Below are 12,559 nucleotides of genomic sequence, written 5' to 3'. Positions count from 1 at the left end.
AAAATGTTCCATGCATTACATTTTGGAGACGGAGTGAGAGCGTGGGAAGCTGTTTGTTTACTGTCAGTCGACTTCATTAAAAGTAGTAAATTTCAAAGCTAGGAGCAGAACGAATATTTCTGTAAGCTGTGTTTAGCGCGGCGAAGCGAAGGAAACGTGAATAAGCATGTTTATTAATTGATGGTCCGCGGCTATGGATCAAGTCTTCCTGAAAGTAAATGCGGGTCCGCAGGGCGCTGCCCGTCCTGTGCCAGAGGTAGGCAGGCGAATCACTTGGCTTTCTCAAACAGATAATCCGCCTCACTGTCTGAAAATGAGGAGGACATTTGGCTTTTAATGAGCGACCGCTTTTCATACTTCGCATAGAGTCGGTGCAGCAACCGAAACGTAGCTACATCTGTAATCATTACGTGCTGGAAGAACCACCGACGAAGTGTAAAATATGCGGTGCTGGGGCGCCCTAAGACTCGATGAAACCGTGCTCCGTTATTGGCTTTTATTTTTAGTAAGTAAGAGGTAAACACACGAGACTGTCGGAAGCAGCGTCAGTGACCAGATGTGCTATAATTAGACAGTACATTCATTGGAGTCAATAGAAGCATCGCACGCTATAGAAGCATGTTGAAGGTTAGGTGGACAGATAAGATAGCAAACAAGTAGGTTCCCTGCAGAATTACTGAGGAGAGGAGGATATGACAACAATTGATACGATGGAGGGAACAAGGTGATAGGACAGTATGAAATAATATCCATAGAACTCGAGAGAACTGTGCAGGTTACAAACTCTAGGGCACACAGGCATATATCGAGCAAATACACTGCAGACCATCAAAACTGCTACACCAACAAGAAATGCAGGTGATAAACTGGTATTCATTGGACAAATATGTTATACTAGAACTGACATGTGATTACATTTTCACGCAATTTGGGTGCCTAGATCCTGAGAAATCAGTACCTAGAACAACCACCTCTGGCCGTAATAAAGACCTTGATACGCCTGGGCATTGAGTCAAACAGAGCTTGGATGGCGTGTACAGGTACAGCTGCCCATGCAGCTTCAACACGATACCACAGTTCATCAAGAGTAGTGACTGGCGTATTGTGACGATCCAGTTGCTCGGCCGCCATTGACCAGACGTTTTCAATTGGTGAGAGACCTGGAGAATGTGCTGGCCAATGCAGCAGTCGAACATTTCCTGTATCCAGAAAAGCCTGCACAGGACCCGCTACATGCTGTCCTGCATTATCCTGCTGAAGTGTAGGGTTTCGCAGGGATTGAATAAAGAGAAGAGCCACGGGTCGTGACACATCTGAAATGTAGCGCCCACTGTTCCAAGTGGGAATCGAACAAGAGGTGACCGACACGTGTAGGCAATGGCACCCCATATCATCATGCCGGGTGATACGCCAGTATGGCGATGACGAATACACGCTTCCAATGTGCGTTCACCGCAATGTCGCCAAACACGGATGCGACCATCATGATGCCGTAAACAGAACTTCGATTCATCCGAAAAAATGTCCTTTTGCCATTCGTGCATCCAGGTTCGTCGTTGAGTACATCATTGCAGGCGCTCCTGTCTGTGGTGCAGCTTCAAGTGTAACCGCAGCCATTGTCTCCGAGCTGATAGTGCATGCTGCTGCAAACGTCGTCGAACTGTTCGTGCAGACGGTTGTTGTCTTGCAAACGTCCCCATCTGTTGACTCAGGGATCGAGACGGGATGCACAATCCGTTAGAGGCATCCGGATAAGATGCCTGTCATCTCGACTGCTAGTGATACGAGGCCGTTGAAATCCAGCACGGCGTTCTTTATTACCCTGCTAACAGTCATTGGATCTCGACCAATGCGAGCAGCAATATCACGATACGATAAACCGCAATCGCCATAGGCTACAATCCGACCTTTATCAAAGTCGGAAACGTGATGGTACGAATTTCTCCTACTTACAAGAGGCATCACAACAACGTTTCACCAGGCAACGCCGGTCAACTGCTGTTTGTGTATGAGAAATCGGTTGGAAACTTTCCTCATGTCAGCACGTTGTAGGTGTCGCTACCGGCGCCAACCATGTGTGAATGCTCTGAAAAGCTAATCATCTGCATATCACAGCATCTTCTTCCTGACTGTTATTTCGCGTCAGTAGCACGTCATCTGAGTGGTGTAGCAATTTTAATGGCCAGTAGTGTAATTGAGGACGTTGGTTGTAAGTGACTCTCTGAGATGAAGTGGCTGGCACATGAGAGGAAGTTTTGACGATCCGCATCAGATCAGTCAGAATACTGATAAAAATAAAAATGGCGTTTCTTGCTGCAGGACAGACGCCACAATAACTCTGCGACGAACAGGAAATACTGCTACGTGCAAACTTGGACGCGACTGGTTCTTACCTGGACGTCCTTGAAGACTTCAGGATTGAGGTCTCCGAGCCGGTTGCCGCTGAGGTCGAGCTCTGTGAGCTTGCCGAGCATGAGGAAGAGGCGCGGGCCCAGCTCGGCGAAGCGGTTCCTGGCCAGCGTGAGCACGCGCAGCTCCTGCAGGTGGCGGAACGTGCCGCTCGGCATCGACTCGATGCGGTTGTCGTCCAGGTGCAGCGCCTGCAGCTCGGCCAGCCCGCGGAAGTTGTGGTCCAGCACGTGCGAGATGTTGTTCTCTGTCAGGTTCAGCACCTGCGCACACGCCATCTCACACCTCACACACGGTGCTCCTGCTTTCATACGATTGTAGGAGAACGGTACAAAGTACGAGAAAAATAAAGTGCTAAAAATGAAAAAAAGCTACAACCATACTACGTATTGTGAGATCTGAGTTCCTTCCGACGTATACAATGTTCAAATAACTTACGGGAATGTAGCCGGGTGACGCCGTCTTCTACAACCGTCTATATTTCAACCAACGGAATGAGTTAACGCTACCTCAGCCGTTGTTTAGTGATTTTCACTATCGATAACTCCTGGCGTAGGCCATCTGTGGCTGGTTTGGTGGATCTAGTGTTTACAATGTGTGTTTGTGTGTGTGTCTTATCTTTCCGGAATTGCGCTGTAAACCAATGTTGTAAATTTTCTTGCATACTGCTCTCCTGCTAGAGTTTCGCCTTGAAAATGACGAGATGCTCCCCTGCCGTCCGCAGCTCGCGGTCTTGCGGTAGCGTTCACGCTTCCTGCGCACGGGGTCCCGGGTTCGATTCGCGGCGGGGTCAGGGATTTTCTCTAGCTCGTGATGACTGGATGTTGTGTGTTCTTCATCATCATTTCATCATCATTGACGCGCGCAAGTCGCCAAAGTGGCGTCACCCAAAAAGAACTTGCAATACGGCGGCCGAACTTCCTCGTATGGGGCCTCCCAGCCAACGATGCCATACGCCATTATTATTTTTATCTCCTACCCAAATATCGGCAGTTGTCGACGATGTCAACCTATTGTATTCCTGTAAGTTACTTGAAAATATTTCGTATTGGAAGTTCTGCAGCTATCATCTACGCCAGAATGATACGTGGCACCATGATGGAAAATATTAAATTTATGGCTCAAGTAGCTAAGCTCTTATGATATCCAGCAGCCCACACAGTAGGACGTTGCTTACTTCGAAGCTAGGCATCCTGTCCTATACGTTCATCTCTGCAACCTACATTCACTTCAACCTCTCTGAGTAGAAAGTTTGCCCTCTGACTCTACCCTCTATTACTAAATAAGCTAATAGTTAATGCCCCAGGACCTACAATTACGAAATATTTAAACTGTAACGATAGCACAGATAATGTTGAGGGGAAGGCGAACTACAGAAAACGTTTTAGCCGGCCGGTGTGGCCGTGCGGTTCTAGGCGCTTCAGTCTGGAACCGCGGTTCGAATGGATGTGTGTGATGTCCTTAGGTTAGTTAGGTTTAAGTAGTTCTAAGTTCTAGGGGACTGATGACCACAGATGTTAAGTCCCATAGTGCTCAGAGCCATTTGAACTACGTTTTATTTGCAGAGCACTTTCAACATGCAACAGGTCTACCATAGAGTCTATCTCCACTACGCTTTTCCGTCCTCCTCTGCATTACTGTTGTTCTGTATGGGATTCGTACCAAATAAAATTCACGGAGGATACCGAAAGGTTCAAAGAAACAGATCTTGTTTTGCATTATCACGAAATATGGAAGAGACTGTCACCGATAAGAACAGTGCGTTGGTTTGGTAATCCTTAAAACAAAGGCGTTTTCCGTTGGGGCCAGATTGCTTCGCGAAATTTCAGTCACTAACTTCCTCCTCATAAAGAAAATCATTTTGTTAACACTAACCAAACAAGGAAGGAGTTATCATAGTAATAAAATTAGGTTAATCAGATCAAGCACGGAAGGATTTAAAAGTGTTCATTTTTCCAGCTCACTGTTCCAGAGTGTAACATTAGAGAAATAGTCCGAAGGTAACTCCATGAATCCTCTGCCTGGTAGTCAAGTGTGAATTGCAGAACACTCAAGCAGATGTATATGTAAAGTAAATGTGGGTATATGCTATCAATGTATCCACTATTTTAGTGCTGCTCTGCTATAAAAGTCTTTTGCCCCTAATTCGATGCTGCAGGTCTTCAATTATTGTTATTATCATCGAATCTACCGAGTCCATCTTCCCCATTTTTCTGTAACAGCACATCTTTAAATCTCTATTTGTCCTCTTATCTGTGGTGTTTATTGCCCCATTTCAGTTCCGTACGAGGGTACAGCTACTATCATGATAAAACAGTCAGAGGACGTATTATATTACTCTCCAGTCTACAGCAAGAAGACGAACGACTATTCCACAATAGTGCAGTAGCCGGCCCGAGTGGCCGAGCGGTTCTAGGCGCTACAGTCTGGAGCCGCGCGACCGCTACGGTCGCCGGTTCGAATCCTGCCTCAGACATGGATGTGTGTGATGTCCTTAGGTTAGTTGGGTTTAAGTAGTTCTAAGTTCTAGGGGACTGATGACCTCAGAAGTTAAGTCCTATAGTGCTCAGAGCCATTTGAACCATAGTGCAGTACGTCATTCAGCCAGTACACGACTACGGTTCTCCATCTCTACGCTGGTGCCAGTATCACAACATTCCCAGTCGTACTGGGACCTGTAAAATGTTGCATTTTTACTGTAACAACTATTTTCACTTACTCAGAACTGTATATTGCTATTCTCTCTACCAACAACCTGTCTTTGCTGCAAGATTTTCCAGAACATTTGCTCACTCCTGTTTGTCAATGTTATATCAATGCTATATTTGTGTTAACAACTCCAGTGAATCCTATCATTAGAGACAGATTTTACACTACATTATTTTTTTCAACTTGTATGCTTTGGGGATTATTTAATACCAAGCAGCTTGGTATAAATCACTGACTGATTCTGTAACCCTTTCGACATACTGTTCTATAAATACTCTCTTATTTCCTCACTATTTCGAATTTTTGGACTCTTGGCGTTGTACATTAACCTATGTGGAAATTGTAAGATGAAGTACGTGCATCGTCTTTTCATTTATTTCTGTCCAAGCATATTCAAGAACAATTTCTGTACTGAAATTGCCTGTCAAATGAAAACTTTTTTCCAGACCGAGACTCGAACTCGAGACCCTTGCCTTTCGCGTGCAAGTGTTCCACCGACTGAGCTACCCAGGCACTACGTGATGAACTAAGGTCACTGTTGGAGTCCCGGGCTCCAACAGCGCACACTCCGCAGTAGGGTGAAAATTTAATTGCGAATTTAGCTTTCCATTTTGTATCTTTCAATTTCGGGATTCCTGTCTTCAACAAGCTGTTATGAACGACTGTTGCGCATTTTTCTGTCTTGATATTTGATCTATGTTTCATATAGTATTTTACATCGGAACACTTTTCAGACTTTCACCCCCAGCCATCCCTGTAATAGAAGTTTAACACATTTCGTTATTCCATTCTGAAATGACAGAATTCACTTTGTTTGTACTGCAATCTTCTTCTGAAATTACAAAACTTACTGCGGGAGAGTAAGATTTTTTCCAAACGTGGAAAACTGTCAAGGTACAACGTCGTCATGTAGCAGCAAATAAATAGTTTGTTCAAATTTAAAAGCGTTGCAACCGAGAAACGAGAAAATATTGTTAGTACAGTATTCAATAATCAATGTCTTACATTAATAATATATTACGCAGAAAAACCAGTGTGTGAAATCAAATGAAGAACATCTTTACCGGAAACTGGTCACAAGCTAAAAACACTTTGAAACAAATTATTTTGGGAACTTTTGGGAAATTTTCTTTTTCAAGACAGCGAAGATAGTTAAGACACTGAAGACACTCAGTCCACTCCAAATATCACGTGTTCCATGGTAGAGGTCCTCCTTCCGTCTCAAGGTACAACATGGTAAGTTTCCAAAAATATAGGGCTTAACCGTCCACAAGTTATGTAATTAGTTTTGAAAATATACTCAGTTTTACTCATCATAAGATTATGTGACTTTAATCTTTAATACAGTTGTACAGCACTTGAATAATACGAAGCTGTGGTAGTATTTACAAAGGCAGCACAGTACACAATCTGACGTCACACAACAATAAAAGGAGAAAAAAATGGCGGGACCTGCATATTGCAATCTCTGGTGCGCATTCCCTCACGGGATTGTAATTGGTCATTAGATTGAGACACTGACAATGATATACCATGTGTTCCTAGATACACTATGCACTAGAAATAACACTCTCCTCAGCTGAGAAAAATTTTTCGTTATGTATCCACTACGTCAGGCATTCATTACCGCAAAATATTTTATTGTATTCGCGCCAACCTTCATTTCTAAATCCTGCTGTAACCAATAGTCCAAAAGAAATTAATTTTGAAGTTCTATTTACTATCGCTAAAAATGCATGAATCCTTCTGTAGTAAACTTACACGAAATTATTCAATTACTTACAATATTTTGTAGAATTCATTAATATTATTCACTTGAAACAGAAAGGCCATCGTTAAATGCTTTCAGACCAAGAATTGTAGACAATTCAGCTACTTCGTCAGATGTACAGAAGATTCATACAAATACCAACATAGTACCGTAAGTTCATGCAAGCCATTTATTTGGAGGGATGTAAGGCATAACCTGTCGAAGGAGCGTATATGAATATCATACAGTCCGAAACGCATCGGTTCACGTTTTGGCAATCTGTGATCTATGGTATTTACTGATAACCATATTGCACGTTCTCCAAACAAGCTCGACATGCAATATCCTGTAAGCGATATCTTATCATGGAGAGGCAGTTTATGAAATTTAGTCAGATTTATCGTGGAAAGTAATCTCAGACCCTCAGCAACCTGATGGAAGAATATGGAAATGGGCCAAAAGTGGTTTGGTGATTGATCACAAATCTGCATATAAATCAAACCATAACAAGGGGGAAAAACAAGGGACGCTATATGGCCAAGGGCACAAACGAAATCATAATACGGCATTGTTTTCTTCTTATTCGAATTCAATATGTATGCAGAATCCTTAACCTGCATACCTCAGTAAAATTTCATTAAATCATCACAACAAGTAATGCACTGCAATAATTGAAATGTCAGGTAGAAATAAACAACTGATGGTCGTCTACAGTGAAGTTTCACAACTCTACATACTGTTAACACAGAGAATCTGTTAAACAAGAGTTTCATCGGTTTGCAGCCGGCAAACAAAAATTATACGAAAATGCAAATCATTACACCCACCGCACAATTAAGAGGTCGCACTTAACAGTGAATTGAATACAAGCAACAATTAACACCTTTTCTCATAATGGTAAAAGACAAGCGTTCGTCATTTAACTAACAGTACATCGCTACCACATACGAAATACCTCTCTCTAAGCAAAAACCAGTACTAAGCGGTTACACTTAAGAACTGATCAAGAAAGTTTGAGATGACTGTTCATATACACATCAAATACGACACGCGATTTTTTCGCTGGTACCATACATAGCTGAAGCTACAACAAAAAATTCGTGAAGTACCAGGAATTGAACATAGGCTTTATGCTTTTCGCAGGCAATCACCTTACCAACTGCTTATCCTAGAACGATTCCCTGCCCAGTCCCAACTCTCAGTTTCACTACGTCGAACACTAGCATGCATATTGTGAATGGCACAAGCACAAGGGGAGCAAGGCTCATTGACTGAGAGGGAAACTGCAGCTTATGTCACATTCCTGTTTATTTCATATTAGAGAAAGTGTTATGCTTTGGAAAACATTCACCTACACATCCACTAGTCCCATGGTAGTAATAGAAGCCACCATGACATCTAGTCTGTATTAGGCAGACTAGGGCAGAACGAGCACAGAGTGCATAATAGTCAGATTTACCCACTCCTCGCTCCGACTCCTCTACGACAGTATGCAAAGTTGCCAGATTTCTCTCTCCCCTCACACTCATGCATCTGCCATACGAAAATTAGTCTACATATAAAATGGAAGGAAAGTCAAAAAATGGAGGAAATTCAAAATTTAGTGGGGAATTCAAAAATAGCACAATTGTGCCACTGATCCCCCCCCCCTCCCCGACCCAAGACCCCTATGGTGTCACTCTGGAAGTAGAGCTGTTGTCCTAATGGATTTCAAGATGGCGGACCAGGGATACTGGTGCAGTCTGCATTGTTGCCAGGTTTCCCGTGACATCACTCTCCTGCAGGTACTAGTTAGACAACAGATGGTTTTCTCTTGCCACTGTGGATCTGTGGTTCTGGACAAAAAGCATTGTCTCCCAAATTCATCCACCCTCCCCTTGTGCTGTTTCTAGGACAAAGGGAATTGACCCACATGAAGGAAATGATTTAGCACTCAAAAATTATAATTTATGTCAGTAATAACCTAGGAATATGAATATAATACTAGTGTGGACATCAGATCACTTTCAATTTACAGGAAGAATAATAGTTCAACGTTTCATCGGCATCAATGTCAAATTTCCATCAAATCAAGTTACACCTACAGTGGAAATCAGTGTTAGTTCAAGAAAAATACTGTCATCTGACAAAAAGTGTATGGTCACTGATGTTCAGCTATCTGAGAATCTACTACTACAGGTTGTTGGGAACTTGTTTCAATGTACAGTACGAATTTATTGCCACTTATCTTACTGTTTGAATCCAGGACAGAAAGAAGGTCAGCATCAATCGCAATGTCATGAGCCTTTTTACTGCATTGCTGATCTAGATTTCAACTGACTGTGCAGCCATCATCAGTGCATTATAATTAGTCATATAGATTGAAGGCAATCGTGACGACACATTTTCCAACCTAACTCAGGCAAGTACCAGCGTTAGTCCAACTCAAGCATTTGCATCTACTGATTGAATGTACTGCAACACCCCTAGTACTCTATTAACTGCATTATACGAATCACAAGTCCTTAAGAAGTATTATAGCGCATTTTCCTGCATAAAAATCCTTACAGCGGACTCTCGGGTTGTGGCTCGTGACTATCCGTACCATCCAACCTACTTTACCTAACCTCCTAACTGACGTCGTATTAACACTTCTCTGTGATATAATAAGGATTAATTCATGGTACATACTGTAGTTTTCTAAAGCTTGATGAAGTGCGCACTGGCTACAACGCTGTGGTGGCCTTTCAAAATGCTTGATGAGTATTTTGTGCCTCTAGAACGTGTGGAGTCAAATCACAAGGTATATACTACGTTGTTAATACTGGATAAATTAACAGAAATGCTCTTCTATATACAATAACTAGAAACCCTCTTCCAGCGGTCACAGGCACCAGTGGACACATGTAGGGATCAGCATTGTTGTCAAACCTGAGTTCTTTGCTTCTTCAGTTGTATATCAGATGTCCAAAGTGCATAAGTTGTTAAATTGTTGTTTGGTGCGTTCCTTCGTGTTTCAGTGAGGGAGTCTGAATGGGGTGATAACCAAGAAACCAGTAGTGACTATGGATCAGAAACTATGTCCTGTAATGTGACTTGATCCTGGAGTAGCAGCCAAAACTATTGTCTTATAATTGAGTAGGAGCAGTACTATTGGAGACTGGATGTTTGGCAGCCATCAAAAGAGAATTTACAGATCTCTGGCCTATTTTGCTTTTTGTTATGTGGTTGCTCTACCTTCCGCCACATTGGGCTGGACAGAGGAGAGTCTACAGTAACGAACTGCCATATAAGATTCAATCGCGCTACAATGGTTTGAGAAGGAATGCTGATGACTCAGCCGTCAAGTTCGTCTGATCTGAATGCATCTGAAACGCAATTTGCAGGAGTTGTGTAAATATATCTGTGAGATACCCCTAGAAGGAACTGCTGAATATCTGATTCGTTTGCATGCTAGACCTTCTGACAAGCGTAAACCTGCATGCAGAATGTAGATTAAGTTGTAGCAGCAGACCTCACTATCACGACCACTCACAACCGTCGTCAGCAAAAAACTTCCGAGACAAGCCTTTGCTGAAGGAAACATAATTGCGTTCATCCGAAATAATTTTGGAAATTATGTGGAAGTATACAGTGTCTATGTCTAATAATTAACTCGATACATCTTCAGGATAGGTGTCGTAATACAAGGGCTTAATCGTGCTACATTAGTTTGAAGGTGTGTGTAGAGTAGTTCACTATGATTGTACTCTAATACAAAAATTTGTGGCACCTCTCCGACTTGCTACTTTAACTGTATGATATTTGGTGTAGTGTACTTTAGTTAGGTACAGAGAAACGCAGGGATTACCCTACTGCAAAAATTTCATCACTAGATAAATATGTACACTAGTACATATTTCACTTGAGAGATACAGTGCCGGTAAAACTGTGAAATTGCATGAAGCGTATTAAATCATTATCATATGATCATGAACACTTTTCTCAAATACAGTGTAACCGTTCTTGAACTTTGTAAGTTACAGAAAGCAGATCGAAGACATTTTGTTGGAACTATTCTCGGAAAACACCATGTGCTGCAAAGGAAAATCATCACAGAAGAGCAAATACTTTCCGCACCATTTACAAGAACTTTCATTCCAAAAAACATTAACAAGTCGTTATATCAAAGCACTCTTTTCCAATGTTACCTGGATTCTAGCTAATGTATACACGACACAAGATCCCTTGTTGAGAAAAACGTATTCATGCCGTTGTAAATTATTTAAAAACCTTGTGGAAACCTCTGATGTCGGTACTAACATAAATATTTGTCAAAAACTGTGGAACGCTCAGTTCCTTACTTTTTTGTGGGTTTGAGTCCACCTCGTAATGGAAAAGCCTTAACGTTGCAACCCAATGCCTTTGTTCTGCACATATCAAATTTATACCTATTAATTTCTACATGTTCTGCTACCTATGTTGTACTTTCAGAAACAAACAAATTCTTGAATTTATCGAGGTTATTATGAGTTGTCTGAATGAAAAGATCGCTACCGCTGAACTAGATGCTCAATGCCACCCAGAAAACCTATCAAAGGAATCCGACATGCAGAATCGACGAGTAATGAAAGTAACAGCACGGCGCGAAAGTGGTTAGATAGCGTGCTCCCGTTGCCTTGTCATGTGTACTCAGGCGTGTGATGTGCATCGCCAAGCTAATGCGTCGTTATTGAACTGCGACATACGATTCACTTTAATGCTGAAGAGAACTTCCTCAGCTGCGACAGTGGTGTGCAACAGTAATGGATGTGTCAATTCTTGCAGTGTTTTTAAAACTGAGGCGTGTTTAAGACTTTAGAAATACATATGAAAGTGATGCATTGCGGGAACAAAGAGGCCAGAAACCGTCCAGTTATAGTTAGCCTTGCTCTGTGTGGGAATTCGTGTAGTCTACTATGGTGGGATATTCAGTTCGCACTGGACAGCAGATGTTTTCCTACGTGCCAAACTGGAGGCACAATTGCATTATCACAGGACTTCTGCCTGCCTGTCTGCCAGGAGACTGCATGACATCATGTGGACTGTTCTACACGATAACTGCACTGACTTGAATGGAGGCAGTCTACCTAAGTGTGTACATCTCACCAGTGGTGGCAGACCAGTGCTTGTACAGGCACCCCCAGCCCAGTCGGATGGTCCTCCAGAGGCTTGATGGCTGATGATCACAGGAGCCTCAACACCTGAGCGACGTGTCTCGGAGTCAGCGGAGCGGCAATGCCAGGCTCGGCACATTAAACAGGTCAACTGGCAATTGACATGTCGTGAGACAGCATGGGAAATACCTAACAGGTGCTAATGTAAGTTAAGTTCTGAGTGCAAACCTCTCCTGTTCCTTGTCCCACATTCTCAAGAATTCTAGGTGCCTGGAAACCCCATATGCTATGCGAAGAAGCTATACAGTGTTTAAAGTTGGGATTAATGGTCTAGTTCTGATAACCACAAGGTTTACCATCATTTCAACCTTAAGGTAAGTGAATTTCTCACCATATTGAGTGTAGGAACTGAAAGTAGGTCAGCAGGAAAGTCCAGGCTGGTTACTACCTGTAGGGTGAAGAATATAGTTATGTAGCCAATAGGATAATACTGACAGGCTTGGACCTGCATGAGAAAGTCACTGTTTCTTATGATTGTGGTTAGCAGTCTAGTATCTCACCAGGAAAAGTCCAGACT

At 42.6% G+C, this 12,559-nt stretch overlaps 1 protein-coding gene across 1 annotated transcript in view; it reads right to left on the bottom strand.

Annotated features, from left to right (window-relative positions):
- LOC124594136 (leucine-rich repeat-containing protein 15-like) overlaps positions 1-12,559 on the bottom strand; it is a 107,751-nt gene that overhangs the window by 51,558 nt on the left and 43,634 nt on the right. The window contains exon 3 of the mRNA XM_047132493.1: positions 2,394-2,672. Within this exon, the coding sequence (XP_046988449.1) occupies positions 2,394-2,672 (279 nt within the window). The remainder of the gene's footprint in view (positions 1-2,393; positions 2,673-12,559) is intronic.

The sequence above is a fragment of the Schistocerca americana genome, chromosome 2 (genome assembly GCF_021461395.2).
Source record: "Schistocerca americana isolate TAMUIC-IGC-003095 chromosome 2, iqSchAmer2.1, whole genome shotgun sequence".
Lineage (NCBI taxonomy): Eukaryota > Metazoa > Arthropoda > Insecta > Orthoptera > Acrididae > Schistocerca > Schistocerca americana.
Note: the sequence above shows the minus strand (reverse complement) of the source record. Positions and strands in the feature narration are given on the sequence as shown.